Source organism: Pollicipes pollicipes, unplaced genomic scaffold (genome assembly GCF_011947565.3).
Source record: "Pollicipes pollicipes isolate AB1234 unplaced genomic scaffold, Ppol_2.1 Scaffold_2555;HRSCAF=2994_pilon_pilon_pilon, whole genome shotgun sequence".
Classification (NCBI taxonomy): Eukaryota; Metazoa; Arthropoda; class Thecostraca; order Pollicipedomorpha; family Pollicipedidae; genus Pollicipes; species Pollicipes pollicipes.
Window position 1 is genome coordinate 10,953,890 of NW_023596136.1, and position 17,073 is coordinate 10,970,962.

The 17,073-nt window shown below is 48.3% G+C and overlaps 2 protein-coding genes across 2 annotated transcripts in view; one reads left to right on the forward strand and one right to left on the reverse strand.

Annotated features, from left to right (window-relative positions):
- The window catches only part of LOC119108726 (potassium voltage-gated channel protein eag), a 27,530-nt gene extending 14,206 nt beyond the window's left edge, over positions 1-13,324 (forward strand). The window contains exons 5-8 of the mRNA XM_037232360.1: positions 1,740-1,868; positions 2,209-2,333; positions 9,492-9,887; positions 13,319-13,324. Coding sequence (XP_037088255.1) covers positions 1,740-1,868; positions 2,209-2,333; positions 9,492-9,887; positions 13,319-13,324 — 656 coding nt within the window. The remainder of the gene's footprint in view (positions 1-1,739; positions 1,869-2,208; positions 2,334-9,491; positions 9,888-13,318) is intronic.
- A 2,720-nt stretch (positions 13,325-16,044) lies between these two features.
- The window catches only part of LOC119108738 (potassium voltage-gated channel protein eag), a 54,771-nt gene continuing 53,742 nt past the window's right edge, over positions 16,045-17,073 (reverse strand). The window contains exon 8 of the mRNA XM_037232363.1: positions 16,045-16,123. Within this exon, the coding sequence (XP_037088258.1) occupies positions 16,045-16,123 (79 nt within the window). The remainder of the gene's footprint in view (positions 16,124-17,073) is intronic.

Sequence of the window (17,073 nt, forward strand, 5' to 3'; positions counted from 1 at the left end):
AAGAAAGCATACCTGAAATACGAAATTGGAGGAGTAGTTTGATCCAACAATGGCAGAGTGTTGAAATAGAGGGGCTTCAAACGCGAATGGCAATCAGCTTATTTGAGACCAAGAGAAAATATGCTATAATGCCCAGCATCTTTAATCCCGCAGTTAAAAATATTCTTAGCCCAAACCACGAATATATTTCTCAGCTTGTTAACACCTGGGATGCATCTCCATCTAACTTAGTGCTGTCCCCCCGATCTCCATTAACATGGTGTGCTATTACCTTGTGCAAATATGTCTCCGGCGCACAAGGTCATTGTGCCGGCTGCATGATCTCTGTTGCTAACTTCAGCTTAGCCGTCAGGTTCACGCGCGCATTCTTCGGACTGCGCAAGCCGTAGCTCTCGATGACGGTCGCCCACTGGTGGAATCAGCTGACGCCATCTTGTCACCGGTGTTCAGTTGTGACTCCGCCCTGGGTGACTCGGCCCGGCTCCTGACTCACCTTCACCTGACACTCCTCCATCTGGCGCGAGAGCTCTCATCAGCGGCGTCCCGTTGTGACTCGGCCCGGCTCCTGACTCACCTCCCCCTTGATACTCCTCCATCTGGCGCGAGAGCTCTCGTCAGCGGCGTCCCCTTGTGACCCGGCCCTGACTCACCTTCGACTGACACTCCTCCATCTGGCAGGAGAGCTTCCTTCAGCGGCGTCCCCTTGTGACTCGGCCCGGCTCCTGACTCACCTCCCCCTTGACACTCCTCCATCTGGCGCGAGAGCTCTCGTCAGTGGCGTCGGCTGCGCCTCGTCTGCGTTCGATGCGGGAATCGCGAAAGTTTTGAGCAGCGGCTCAGCAGGCTTCACAGAGCATACGCGGGCCGACCGCCCGCTCGCTGAAGTTGGCACCCGAGCAGGCCAAGTTACATCATTAGAAAAGCCCATATCGGCAGAGATGCTTCTTAATTAAGAAAAACTTGATGAAATTGTTTTGGCGTCATCACACCGCGTTCATCACACGTCTGGAAGTTTCCACATTCCTTGGTAAATAGCAACATGCTCAATGACCAGTTGTAGCCGGAGTAGCGAGAAGGCAGATTTTCAACATTCTTAGCGACCGAACAGATAAACGCTGCAGATCAGTTATTACCTGTGATTTTAAAAATCATTTAAACTCTCGTAAATCTGGTTTATTGGCGAAAATACCATCATGTTGCAATGATATTAGACATTCAAAACGAAGTGACAGCATGCCGAGAACAAATCGCCCAATACTGCTTTGTTCAGGAGCTCCCCATGGTCATGGCATGGAAACTTCTTATGCTTCTAGACAGCCTCATGAATGTTGTTGCAGGATTTAACTGACGTAGAACGCTGTCATGTACTTTATTCAATTTATTGGACCAATCATAGCGCGTGTTAAGTCGCGAAAAACGGATATCGCAGCACGAGACATTAATGTTGAGCTTTCCAGCTTCGCAATATTGTGAGCCCATGGTAAGCACTGGTAGAAGACCGAACACTCTAATAACACATTTTCAGAGAGAGCATGGGGACGTCACACGGAAGAGAATGGAGTAAAGGATCTGCTCCATACACGTCTTGGCACGTTTCTGGGCTCCTGTGCAACGAGCATGGCTGGCCAGTTGCGTTCATGCGCTTCTGGCAGAGACTGTGGTGCCCTGACATCACCGAGCGAGCTGTCGCAGCTGGTGCAGTGGTGTGGCAGCTTCAGCGTCTGCTCGCCGCTCCGCAGGTACGCCACTTTGGTTGCTGCTGCACCTGGCGCCTATTCGCAACGAGAAGGAGGTTGTCGTGCTGTTCCTGCTGACGCTGCGCGACATTACCGCTCTAAAGCAGCCCATCGAGGCCGATGACAGTAGAGGTACGGAACGCCCCCCCCCCCCCCCCCCACGTCACGCACGGTGTCACCAGATGTCGACACGGCCCATAGGCTCCGATTAGATCAGCGGTGACGGCTGGTGAGCTCGCGCAGCCGTCTGGAAGCTGCCTTAACTGCACAGCTGACCGGAATGCAGTACGTCGCTTAAGAACACCCGTGACCCGCTGGATGCGGAGTGTTAAAGTTACCTCAACTACGGTGCGGGGTGCAGGGTTGCACACATAGCGTGCTGCGTGCGGGCGTGGTCTCGTGCGGCCCGCCAGAGCGCCAGCCCGTTTGGCCCCGATGACCCCGCCGCTGACCCCGCCGCGCCATCCCGCAGCAGGTCTGAGCAAGTTCGCCAAGCTGGCCCGCTCGGTGACCCGGTCAAGGACGGTGCTCGCTTCCCAGTTCTCCTCCAACGTGGCTGGCGTCAAGGAGAACGGCAAGCAGTCCAACATTGCTCACGTGAGTGCTGGCCCAGTACGGCGGCATGGCCTGGAACGATAGCGGGCTGGGTGCATGCAGAACAGCACACTCTGGCGGACTATGATGCGGTTACTCATGCATAGACCTATCGTTTGATGTGTTTTACAGAGATGTGTTCGGAGACATCATCCCTTGGTCGGCATTTCGATGTTAGTGCAGTTATTTACTGTTTCACTGTTGGAGACCAGCGCGACAATGTGGATCCTAAACAGCCTCAATCACTATGAACGTCGCTTGAACAATTTTTGCTGTTGCCATGAATGCATCTGTTGTTTGACAGCTGGAGCCAAAATGCTTGCCGTTTGCGTTCGGTGATGACATTCTATCCTCAACAGCTCAGCGTCGACTGGTCCACAGCACATGAATATGGTCGGTCATTTCATGAAGGCATGGTGAAATATCCATGTCATCTGCACGCCGTGATACCAGATACAGACCCAGAGTACGCGAGCCCTACTACGCAACCGCAAGCTTCAGGAGCGTGTGCTCCGCGCTAATTCAGGCCGGCTGCTTGTCAGGTTATGAGTCCCGATGGCGATTTGCGCCCGGCAATGGTCCTTTATGCGGAACTTGCAGAGTAGGTTGCATGCTATATAGCCCTCGGTTTGGAGAGTTGGGCTGTTAAACCGTGCTTAGCTCGTCGGATGCCGTTTATGCGGCGGCCGCACGTCGCACAGTCGCCAGGTCATCAGCCGACTTCCCACGAAACGGCCGGACGAATCGGCCGCGACTGGATGGCTGGCCGCTCCCCAGAACCGTCACCAGGCCTCTGGTTCCGGCTGTCGGCTCAGATATTTGTGGCGGAGGGCCGGCCGCCGCCACGCTGTAGCGGTCCGGCTTGTCAGGAGTCTTTCCGTCCGCCCCTGATGGCGAGCACGTGACGTCACCTGTGCAGGGGGTCGATGACGGGTCGCGTGAGCCCGGCTTCGTGAGGGTTCGACCATATACGTCGCCACCGATGATTACCCCGCTCCCAATGCCGTCCCGCAGCCACGGCCTTCCCCGCTCGTAACACGGAACGGTCTGGCTCGCCCACGGGCGTGGACTAAGTTCAGGAGTGTGCGTCAGAGTCTGAGCCCAAGTCCGGCTATCCTGTGATGGGATCCGAGTAGTCAGTCTTCTCCTGTTACGTCAGGGGTGGTAAAAATGTACTTTTTGCCGCGGACCAAATTTGGGGAGGAAAAATGTCGCCAGCAGCGTAATACGACACCATATGCTAAAATGGTCTTCAAGTCTATGCATAATAGCGTGTCAGCAATTAACCTATCATCGAAAGTCTCTTTCATCACTGCAATTTCAATAAAGTGCACATAACGCAAACGTTCAGCCACACACTGCCCTTGAATAAATGTCAGGATAAGTGCTGCTGCTAGGAAAGCAGGCACACCTTCTCTAGACTAATGAGATCACATAGCCCAATCACAACAAGAGCTGTCTTTCACCCTCGGGACTTGCCGGGGCCTCACGTTTAAAATCAGTCTACGGCTGGATTTGCTTTCTTCGGCCGCAATAAAAAAACAACGAAGGACCTCGATAGCCAGGGCAGCAGAATGTATGCAGATTTCGAACCAGTAGCAAGTGGCACTGAACGTGACGTCTAATATGGGGTCTCCACGAGGCCATTTCCCGTTTTGAAAATAACGTGTGCGCTTCAAGCTCCATCTCAACCGTCATCAAACTATGCACCATACCTTAGGAATACTCCCAGCCTGGCCTGACATGTTTTGACTGGTGGGCGCCTTTCGCCGTGCTCCAAGTAAATTGCATCGGAATGTCTTAATAACTTCACATCAGGAGAATATCTCTTTCTGAACAAGTTACTTGCCCTGATAGGAGGGCAGAGGGTGGGTGATGCGACCCCCCTCCCCTTATGGTTTTCTGAGAAGACCAATGCGGCATATTGTGCAGTCTTGCTCAAATATTTGGAAGCCTCTGAGGCATCCATTGTGCGCGTGTTGGCATCAAAAGTGTCCCATCAAATTCACAGTTCTGTGAACGGGAAGAAGGCTGGTCGCTTGTGACTGCTCCAGTGAGTCAACAGCCTTTTCGGTGTCTTGAAATGTGGGTTTGACAATCACAGGTCAATTTCTATCTTGATCGGATCATTCCGCCCACTTACTCTGAACTGTCAATGCCTCTCATCGCTGAGGGCAGGATACTGAATCATGGCAAAGTAAACGAAGAAAACAAAGCCAGAAATTAAACTCTAGGCTGGTATTCATGGCATTGCAATGGAAATGCCGCTTGCAAAGTTGCAGTGCATTGAAAGTCACCGCCCACCTCGTACCAGTCGCGTCGCAACAATTGGAACACGCCCTTGCGGCCAGATGAATCCCATCTCTGGATCTTTTTTGGTACTTTATACTGTCTAGTTTCGGGACACTGAGTCTGCTGTTAAAAACAGCAAATTGGTCGACCGGCCGGGCCATAGGGAATACACTGATTTGTTGCCGACCTGTCACCGAGTCGGCCGACCAACTAAAAATCACAGGACATTTTTTTGTCGCCAGGTTGGAATGAAACCTAGGAAAGATATCAGGGTATCGTAGAGTACGATAGAGAGTCTTTACAGAGATGTTTGCTTGTGTTGTGTGACGAAATTTAGTACTATGGAGGCACAGTATCTATGTATGGAAACCTCATGATATTTTGCACAGTGTGCTGTATCTTATCGTCTTGACCGTCACCAAAAATTGCCGTCCAAAACCATTTTTGGCACCAAGCCCTCCGTGAATACATGCATTTCTGTCGCCGACCTTATCCACCAAATCGGCAGGTTTTACTACCCCTGCATTACGTAAGGTGAACGCCATTTGGAGTCTGTGTGCGGTCATTTTTTACGGCTCGTAAATCAGAGTCTAAATCCGGATCCTCGGATGTTGAAAGCGAGTTCAAGGCCGAGGTCAACCTCAAGGCGTAAAGTTCCTTTTCCAGTTGGGGGGTTGGCGGAGGGGGGTTGGGAGGCAGGATTGTGCCCAGGGGTGAGGAAAGTGCCCTTTCTGTTATCGACGAAACTTGGAACCGTCTAAATTGTCACTTGGAGCCGACTCCTTCACAAACCGTTGCAATATAACTATAAATTTAAGAAACCATAAAGCAAATACAAATTTATGCAATGGGGCATACCCGTCGAACATTTTTGTTTTGAGAGTTTACTTGCATTCAAGTATCATTCACAGGCCATAAAACACGGAATGACGGTTGAGACTCAACTAATAAAATTATCAGATTGAGGCATATTTAACATAACCAGTTAGCCGGCGAGTAGTTTCCTATTCAGATGGAAGGAGGGCTAACCATGGATAAAGCTTACTATTGTTAGCTATCATTTAAGTATTATTCTTCATTCATCGAAAATTTAAAGTTTAGGCCCCCAAGCTAATTTTGAGAAACTACACCTCTGTCTCCAACTGTGAAAGGAAAGAGCGTAAGATCTGTGGAGGGAGCTGCTTTGAGTGCATTTTGGATGCAGACTCAGTTATTTTTACCTTGTCCCCGCCGCAAAACTGCATCCCTATAGCCTTATATTTTTCGACAGCATGGTTCTTCAAGCACTGACAACAATATCACCCTCGGTTTCGTGGCATTATCGCACATTCAGCTAAGCGCGCAGGCGACATTCACTATCTTCGCGCAATTATTACTGGTGCGAAACTTACACCTCCTAACACGATCTCAATCAGTTAGAGCCAAACCCATGCAATATTGGTGTCAACATATTCGAAACACATTTTTAAGCAGCCCTACCGCCTCCATTCAGCTTGATATATAACATGATGAAAAGATTAAGCGTTTTATGTAACGCCTGTCTACTGATCAGTACGCTAAGCCAGAGGTGCAGCGGACAATGTGAGAGGCCTACAACAGTGATGCCCAGTCTCCTTCCTCAAAGCTGCTTTTACTCTCAGGAGCAGCAAGCTCGGATGAATCTTTGGCATGTGTCGCTCCAATGTTCTCCGTTTACCTCTGAAACTACAGCTCAGATCCAAGCAAAAAACAACAACAACAACAATCCTCCAAGATCGGCAGGACTACTTAACACCAGTACATCAAAAGGCTGCCGATAAACTACGTCCTTTTAGCCAGCCGGCTTCCCAAATGAACACAACTAACAGCAGGCCACAGCCTTGCGCTGAATCCAACGCGTCACCGTGTGGCGACTGTTCGAACCCATCTGTCTCAAATGGCGCGACGCTTTAAAACGCTGCGTGGCAAACTGATAACGTTCGCCGCGAGATGCTGCCGCCAGCTACGATCATTTCAACTAGAAAGAAGCTTAGTTATTTGGTATTTTATACTGTTTACCATGTGAAGTGAATCTTGACTGAATAAAATCAGTGAAAGGCACTGCTCTGAGAGCATTGGAAAAATGCTGTGTCACTGCCGACCTGTGACGTCAGCACTGATAAAGCATGTTTTGCAGTACACTTCTGGCACTTGCTAACAACTATTATGATTAAAGCTATTATGTTTCGCAGCATCTTACGGCTTAATTTGCCACTACAGTGAAACGTCAACGTTTTGACATTTGTTCCACACATGTTCACGCTGCAAATATTAACGAGCACAGACCGATGCTGAGCTTCGGGTTCCGTTTAGCTGGGATAGTCAGTTGTACTGTGGTCTTGTCTACTGAAATTTGTTTGTTTTTTCAGTTTTGTCACCAACTGGTTCAAAAAGTGTCATTTTTTGTCACCGATCATATCCGGTGAATCAAAAGCTTTTTCACCGCTGACTGTGCCTCTCAACCAGGGATGCAGTTTCCTATTTTAGTTATCATTTTATCCATCTTTTTTCATTTATCATGATTTGGGGTTCAGTCCGCTAAAATCAGATTTTGAGAAATTACATCTCTGCTGCGAGCTGCGAAAAATTGCGTCGAATCTGGGGAGAAAACTGTTTTCAGCGCATTTCGGTGGCAGACTCAAACATTCTTTCTTCCTGCGTATACCTCCCTTTCATCCCTCCATCCACGCATTTTTGCAAAACTGCATCCCTGTGGCTCTACCTTTAACGGTAACATGGTTTTACAAGCACATGAAATAATATTGCTGTTGGTTTTGTGACATCATTGTACAATCAACTGCAGGCGTTGGCGACGCCGAATCATCTGAAAGCGTGTCACTCCAACGGCCTCCGTTGAATGCAACCAACATCAGACCACAGCCTCCCACTGAACCCAACGCATTACCGCGTGGTGAGCAATCAAGCCCATCGGTCTCAAATGGTACGACGGCTTAAAACGCTGCGTAGCAAGTTGGGAAATGTTTTATGAATCAACTTACCCATATAGCAAATATATATACATGCATATATATATATATATATATATATGAATAAAATCACTGAATAAAGTTATATATGTTATATATGATATATATATACACATATATGTATATATATATATATATATATATATATATATATATATATATATATATATATATATGCATAGTTGATATGTGTTACCCACACATAGTTTCGATACGTGCTCACGCTTGCAGCATGAGCACAGTACAAACCAATATCAAGCTTTGTGTTTTTGTCCAGCTGGGGTAATCTGTTTTAATCCGGCTTTGCTGATGAAATTTGTGTTCAATTTCTCAATTTTGTCACCAAATGATTCACAAAAGTGTCAGCCTTTTCACCGATCATATCCGTTGGGTCAGAAGTTTTTCACCTCTGTACCCAAGCTTGATTGAGCCTTACCAAGAAGCCCGAATTTAACCTGAACCATCGTAGCGAACGGAATTCAATAAGTACGGAGGTGCTCAAAGATATTACATATACCGGACTTTCGCAGCCTGTGTTTTGTTATTAACATGAGCCGTTCAACCATGGCTGAAAATTGGCTGATAATCAATACTCTGTCAGAGCCTCGGATTGCTGGAATCGTTGGGACTGGGACTGAGTAAAAATCCGAGCCGCGGGTCTTCAGTCCGAGTTGACATTCTTCTTCGTTCCGAATCCCGAAACGGCACGGGTTTAGTCGGAACTTGAGTCAGGCTGGGATCAGACTCACGCCTGCCCGCTTGTAACATGGAACGCGCCAACCCGCTTGTAGCGCAGAACGGCCGGTGCTATTCCCGGCACGAAACGACCCGTCCCGCTCGTACAATAGCATGTCTGTTCTGCTCGTAACGCAAAGCAGCCCACCCAGCTGGTTCCAGGGAACGGGCTCTTATACGGCTGCCTACACAGGAACGACACAGCGCCTGTCTCCTGTATTACTGATAACATGGGGCGAAACCCGTCGCCCCCTGCTTCTCCCGCATTGGAGACCTGATCAGGGCAGCTGTCTATTGTTCAATGCCTGCGTTCCCAAGTGTTTCCGTTGTGCACTGCCGTGAAGACATCCATTGAGCACAAATACGTTTTGATGCACACACCATGTGCAAATCAGCTCACACAGAGTGCCCTCAACAAACATGCAGTGGTCACAGACTATTTGGCCGCCTGCCAGGCGCATGGCTGCGACATGAGTCGAAAGGTCATTAACTTTCTTAGTCCCAACAAACACGTTCCGGGCCGCCTATAGGTGCGCGGATGACGGGCGTTGTGCAAGCTCATTGCGAGCTCATATAGTGTGACCACTTCTCCAAGTCCTTGCCGTCACCCTATGTATTTCACTCCATCCAGAACAAGGTCATGAAGGGTCAGAGTCACGCTTCCTGCGAGACGAGCATATGAGGAACCGGACCCACACCCCCAGCGCTCACGATGGTGTGTTGGATAATCAAATGAATACACGACTGAGATTCAGACGCGTTGTTAGTAAAATTCAATTGTAACATGGGTTTGTGACGCTTCTTACGCATGCCGCAAATAATGTAGTGTGTTTACCGATGAAGGAAATTTCCAGCCTGAAAGACGGGTTTTGAGCGCATACTTTGTATATGATGTCACTGTGGCAGAGTTGACCCCGACCCTTACAGACGCAGCCACGGCAGAGCTGTCGCCACCTGCTTCAGATGACGTCGCTGGATCAGAGCCGCCAACCTCACCTCTTGCCGATGATTCCCAACAGCGCGGGGCTGGCGTCTCCTGTTTCCGGCGGTGACGTCACACTAGAGCTGACTAGCCACCACTGACGTCACATTAGAGCTGACCAGCTATCACTAACGACGCCCGTTGCAGATGATGTCGCTCAACTCGGACGTGCTGCCGCAGTACCGCCAGGAGGCGCCCAAGACGCCGCCGCACATCCTCCTCCACTACTGTGCCTTCAAAGCCATCTGGGACTGGGCCATCCTCTGCCTCACCTTCTACACCGCCATCATGGTGCCATTCAACGTGGCGTTCAAGAACAAGACGTCGGAGGACGTCAGCCTGCTTGTTGTTGACTCCATCGTGGACGTCATCTTCTTCATCGACATCGTGCTCAACTTTCACACGACGTTCGTCGGCCCCGGCGGCGAGGTGGTGAGCGACCCGAAGATCATCCGCATGAACTACCTCAAGTCGTGGTTCATCATCGACCTGCTCTCGTGTCTGCCTTACGACGTGTTCAACGCCTTCGATCACGACGAAGACGTGAGTACAGCGTCATCGGCATCAGCATAACAAAAGTGCTCACTGATGACAATGGCCTCCTATGAAACCAAATCAGAGCTGTCTCATGGTTCATGAATCGTCGCGGCGTCCAATGCTGTTGCACGCCTTGAGCGACAACTTATGGAACTGTTTCGGTTACGCTTTCGAGGGCAAACAGCCACGGTTCAGTCATTTTCGAAATAGAATGCTTGTTTGACAACTGATTTCAAAACACCATTGCCATCTAATGATCCTCAAAATATTGGGCCACATTTGTCTGAATCGAAAATTCCTATGGATGGTATATCATGATTTATTATGATTATGCATTGGACCATGGTTGATGCACTAAATGTATTAAAATATGTAAGATGATGTTGATAAGATGATATTTGAACATGAATGATGTTGTCCACGGATTGCTGGCTGTTACGCCGGCCCGTTGAGACTGATGTCAGAGTGCCGGTTTCATGTCACAGCATGTGCAAGACGCAGTGTGTGAGTGCGGGATAAACAACTGGGGGATGGGGTGAGTTGGGGAGGAGGACATCGCACATGGCGTGTCGCATTTCCCCTGGAAGGATTATTATGAATTTTCGAGTGGAAGGGGGGGGGGATTTTGCCGGATGTGTTATTAATCCGAACGCTGCTTGGCTGGCAGGCTGGTTCAAAACTATGACACAGTTTGAACGGTTTTGGGTGGTGAGGTCAGGGCACACTCAACATGACGTTCTTAGAGAAGACTCTGATCCCAACGCTAAATGAGCAAATAATTTAGTTGGCTACATGTCCTGAACAATGAATGTTTCAATGACATTTAATCCAAGAACATAAATGTGATGAATGAACGTTTCATATTGCGTACTTCAAGACAATAATTACTGTAATTATGCTTATACGTAAAAAAATTAAATCTGCATTTGCTCTTTGGCTGTGTGCCAAATACAGTGAAGTTCTAAGTGCACATTGTGAATAGAGACACTTTTTAACAAACTGACGGGGGGAACGACTTCTGCTCACTGTTTTGCAGGAGGGGAACTTCTCCCAATTTTAGCGGAACCAGAATGCAGATTTTGCACCAATAGCAGTGGATGGTGTGTACGTTTGACTTAGTAGGCCTTATCGAAGATACGGAATGCACTTTTAACAGCTGTGATCGAATGCTTCACGAGAAGTATTCGCCAATACTCTTTATGACGGCAGAGACCAACAAATGCGGAGATGCTGCTCCACACGCGCTCGGGTGGGCATCAATTTTAGCTCTCTGAGGTTGTTTCGATTAATTTCCCAACCGCGCGGTGTAGCCGCGCCAATTTTTGTCTTGTTCTAGGATGCTGAACGGCCGATCTTGTGATATAAAAGTAAATATAACTCGTACGGTCGCTGACCTAGAGCAGATCAAAGTCGGGCCATGGCTGTCAGCGAGGACAGTTTCTAGGAAATCGTTCAATGTGATGAGATAACGGAGTGCTAAGTTAAGTCATGCAAGTCTGAGGTGTTTTTTTCAGAAAAATAAAAAGGCAATTGCAATCATGGCTACGATTAGTTATGTTGACCTTGGCGTGAGTACGACGGTCGCGCCAAGATCAGAAACAGACCACTTGATTTATGCTTTACTACTTGGCTGCCTTTGTCAGATAGTTTTAAACGTTCGTTTCGAACTCGTGGATCGCAATGACGTCAAAAGATTACCTCTTCCTACCTTATGAAATCAAGCGGTCTCTGGACTGAAATTATCTCGATCAACCTTTTGTTCTGAGGAGTATGCCGAGTAGGGCAGTACTGGTCACTGATTGTACATCCGAGCATGAAAATGATCCGCATGTTTTTTGGTCATTTTCCATTTTAAGAGTTCAGTAAGATCACTGACCTCATATGATCACCAGTAAGCTTTTAGTTATAAGCCGTGTGTACGCTAGACATAATTGTGTGAGGAGGTCTGAGGACGCTTGGGGCACCGATCTAGAGTTTGACATTGAAAGTACTTGACTCGAAAGTCACGACGTAGGAACCTCAAGTATTGAGACAAATAGGTACATATAACATGCCTACATACCCTATGAATTTTCGTGTCTCTAGCCCTGTTAGTTTTTTAGATCTCAGAGGATCTCCTATCTGAAATATTTGAGTTCTCGGTTTACTTCCCACCCAGGCGAGTTTTAACAGCCATTTTGGGTCGGACTACGGGACACAAGAGTAAGGCAAGCACTGGAGGAAACGCAACACAAATGATGACGCGTTTCCGTTGCAACATTGCAACATTAGATTGATTGTTGAAGTCTAAAATGTCCCGATACTAACACAAATCTAGCACAACGCCTCACCCTCTCCTGTCGCGATTAGGGCAAACTGTAAGCGCCCAGCCACTTGCCATGCGTTGCTCACGGACATGGCTGTCTTGACGGTGACAAAACAACGACTGATAACATCCACAGAGACGGTGGTCACGGCATAGGAGGCTGCATCGCTGGTCCTGTCCTCAGTTGTCAGCATTCTATTCTCGTGCGTTTTCATTTTCCATTTTTGTTCGAGGGCGGGGAAAGTTTTCAGACACAACTGAACGTCGCCAGCGGTGGGCGTCTGATTTAGGTTCCAACCACGAGTATGCTGTTCAAAATATGATACGTTTTTGTTTTCTGAGCGTTTGACTGGCAGGCAAGTGTTAAAGGGCAGACATATTGGGTCCCAGGATGGGATAGGATGGGCAGATCTTTCCGCCAGGAGTGAACGTGTCTTTTCTGTCACCAAATAAATTTGAAACCGCCTAAATTGTCACCTGGAACCAAATCTTTCAGAAACCATTGCAATACAACTCTAATGAAGATAAACAACAAAAGCAAGGACAAATTCAATGAAATGCAGCATAGCCACCAAACAATTTTGTTTCGGAAGTTTATGTGCACTAAATATCATTTACTGGCCATCAAATACTGAATGATGGTTGAAACTAGACTAATAAAGTCATCAGATAAAGGCTACCCAGCCCAGAGGCGTTTAGTTTCCTTTTTAGTTGGGGGGAGGGGGAATGTGCCTTGCAACCTGCGATGAAGGTCACTATTTTGAGTCAGCATCTTTGTCCATTATGTTTAATTATTCATAATATTAAGGTTTAGCCCTCGCCCCAACACTTATTTTTAGGTACTACACCACTACTCCCAACTGTGAAAAGAAGGTGCGTAAAATTTCGGGAGAAAAGGGATTCAAGTGCATTTCGGAGGAAGGTTCAGTCCTTTTTCTGCTGCACCCGCCTCCTCCTCCCTGTCTCCCCCCCCCCACGTAATTTGAAAAAGCTGCATCCATGTAGCCTTACATTTACCGATAAAATGGTTCCACAAGAAACCGGAGAGGTCACTTTGTGTTTGGGTCGTCATCGTGCAATCAGCTGAAAGCGTTGGTGACGTTCACTATTTTCGCATAGCCGTTGCCGGCAGGAGTGAGGGAATCTTCTGGTTTACCGGATATGATCTGTGACAAAAACCGATACCTTTTCTAACCAGCTGGTGACAAATTTCCGGAAATGAAAACAAGTTCCAACAGACATATCACCACATTTCCACATCACAACAGATTATCCCAGCTCGACGAAACTCAAAGCATAGTATTGGCCTGTACTCGCTCGCGCTTGTAGCGTGAACACATGCTGAAACGCTGACGTTTCGCTGCATGAGCAAGTTGAGCCATAAGATGCTGCCAAACAAAGTAGCTTTAATCAGGAAAAATTGTAGCAGGTGACAAAAGCATACTACAAATTAAGCTATGTCAGTGCTGACGTCACAGATCAGTGGTGACAATGTTTTTCTACTGATCCTCAGATCAGTGCTCTTTACAGATTTTTCGGCCAAGATACACTTCACATACCAAATAGTATAAAACACAAAATAACTAAGCTTATTACTAGTCGTAAGAATCGTGACTGGCCACGGAATCTTACGACGAACGTGATCAGCTTGCTACGCGGCGTTTCAAAACGTCGTCTCATTTGAGACCGATGGGCTTGATTGCTCACCACGCGGTCATGCGCTTGGTTCAGTGCAAGAGTGTGAGCTGATGTTGGTTGTGTTCATGTCGTGCGAAACTGATTGGCCAAAAGGACGTAGCTAATCGTCAGTTTTTAAGGTAATAACCTTAAAAAGCCCAGCCCATCCAGGAGCTTTCCTGTTTGTGGACACCTGAGCCATAGCATCAGAGGAGTTTGTTGGAGCGACACATGTCAATGATTCACCCGGGGCTTCCTGCTACTGGGAGGAATAGCAGCTTTAACACGCGCTCGGGTGAACGGGTCGATCTGACCCCCTCCCCCCAAAGGTTTTTCCGGAATGGTATCCGAACGGCGCGGCGCAGCCGCGCCAATTTTTGCATAGCTGTAGACAATTGAATAGCGGATCTTTTGGCATTAAAAGTTTAGGTGTTCTTTGTAAGGTCGCTAACCTATGGCAGGTCAAACTCAGGCCATGGTCTCAGCGAAGCCAATTTCTAGGAAATCGCTCAATCGGACGCGGCAACGGAGTGTTAGACGAAGCCATACATCTCTGAGATGCTTTCTTAGGCGCCACAAATATTTAATGAGCAAATTACGTTTACTTAAGGTCAGGAATAAATGTCAGACCAAGGCCAAAACCAACCTGTTTTAATACTCAATGGTCTGCTGTACGAGATAGTTTCTGGTGCTCATTTCGAATTTGTTGATGGCGGGAACCGTATTATACATCTTCCATGGACTTTTTAGAGGTCAGAATAGGTGATTGACCTAAAATGACCGAAAACAACATTTTGTTTTTAGAAACATACCGCCTAGCGTAATCTTTGTCGCTTATTCAAATGCAAAACTCACAGCGGTCTCGCAGGATTTTGGTCATCATGACCTTCAAAAGGTCAAACAAGGTCACTGACGTTACATGAGCATGTGACCTTATACTTCGAAGCAGTTAAAAGGTTCTGGGGACGCTTTGGGGACCAACCCGGAATTTGACCTTGTTTGACCTTATTTGACCCAAAGGCCATGGCCTAGGAACTGTAAACTTTGGCCTCAGTGAAGAAATATATGCTGATATATCTGTAAATCAGTTTTTCCTGTTTTGTGCAAATTGCTGTGATCGTGCTTCTTGCAATGCACAATGTTCACGTGTCTCAGGTCCACTAGTAAAGATTATCATACAACACTACCTATGCGATAGATTTGGCGGTGCTGACTATGCAACTTTTGTGTTTCAAGTGTTACGGCTTGTGCTGTGGCTATAAAGCCTAAGTCCCTTATAGGTTGCTTTTCCAACGGAGTCCATCCTCCTCCTCGCCCTCAAAGCCGTCTCGCGCCCACCATGGCTCGTGACATTCGCCATCCATATGCAGAGCACCGGCATTTTTTCAGTTCGTCTCAAAAGCGCAGTTTTCACCCATAATCCGTTTCTTGATTCGAACTAAGCGGGATCGAGCTATCGACCGTTAATCCGACGCAAAGCCGGTTTCGCCCATGTAAACGCACCTTGGCGAGAGGTTAACGTCGCATGATCCGTTCCTGTCTTAATTCGAATTGCCCTCGGCTGCCCATGTAAGCCGGGTAAATCTGTTCGGAGTGCGTAGGTACTATGCGTAACATTTCCAGTCGGTGCTAACAAGGACCATAGCCCGTGTCGCAAATCCTGGCAGTCCACACTCTCAAATTCTAGCTACGCCACTGGTCATAGGAATTGACAAGTCCCGAGCCCTCCACTTCAATACATGTTTAGCCAAATGGCCCAAGTCAAAGAGACATTTGTGAAATCATGAGTGGAATACACTGAATATATGAAATCGGATATGGCCCTTGTGCTATAGGGATAATTTTGAGTGAAGTTGGATTGGAATGTGAAAACGGATAATTTCGAACAAATTGCATGCAGAAACAAACTGGATCAGCCCGGATTCAGCCATTTCGGGAAAAGGCAAATTGCAAATGAATAGTATCATAGCCTTCACGGCCCAAATCGGACCGAATTCCGAAACTCCGATCCTTGAAGACCTCGACGCGGCAGCCCGTGCGACCGAGCTGCGGCGGGGCGGGGACAGCGCGGCCCGCGTCAGCCGGTCGGGGTCGCGGGGTTCGATCGAGCCTCGGGGAGACACCGCCGGCTGGCCGCGGAGCACCGCCGATGCTGGAGTCTTGGGTCTGGTCCGGCCGAGGTCAGCCGACGGGCGCCGGCCGGTCCGAGTATCGACTCTCGACGGGGACCGAGCTGCCCAGTCGCCTGCGGAGACCACTCCTGGCGGGTCCAGAGAGGGACGCGACGCCGTCCATTGCGCATACTCGTTGATGGGGTGGGACACGTGTACCGCGCACGCAGCGAATACTCCAGCTTATACCGGCGCTTCCATGCGACGCGATTCCCCGGCGGACCGTGCTGTTCTGTCGGCCGGCGGTCCCCCCGCCCGGCAACCGGCGCTCGGTGACGTCACTGGGGCCACTGTCTGGCCCGGCGGCAGGCGTCGCTCCCTCGCCCGGTCACGTGATCGGGGTCTTCCCGAGGTGAGGCCGGACCGCATAGCTGACCTTTGATTGGCACGGAATAAACCGCGTCACGTTCTTTCACGCCCCGCCCCGCATGCCTGATCTGCCCTTTGAGCGGGGCAGCACGCGGCTTGGGCGCCAGGACGTAAGTTAAAGGGAGTGCTCCACATTTGGATGAGGTTTTGAACTGAAATAGCCATCGTGGAGGTCATATGTTGCAGTTTACAGCCCTGACCTTTTTTAGGTCTAAACCCGTCTAGTTTCAGAGCTACACGCCTGCGAAGATGTGCAGATTATTTCTTGGAAACTATTTGAAGGTCACCTTGGCATCCATAACTCCATAAAAATGTAATTTAATTTCTGCTGTTCTATTGGTCATCGGCCGTTCAAGGCCAAGATCAATATAATGCCCAAACGCTCACATTTGGCGTTCGTGAGTATCATATTCAGACATAACTGCCGTTAGTTGGCTCTCAATCGATGTTGTGCAAGATACGATGACGTTATCGAACAATGTCGTATTGAGGAGCATATTTACTAAGCAGATATATTGTGTTGCTGAGCGCAGTCCTTTTCACTTGAAAGTATACCTAAAGTTAAAATTGAGCTTATTACGTCATGTCTGATGCTTACTGGAGTATCTTCAAATGTGGAACATTCCCTTTAAAACGCGTCAATTTACAGCTGGTTGAGAACCCGACCGAC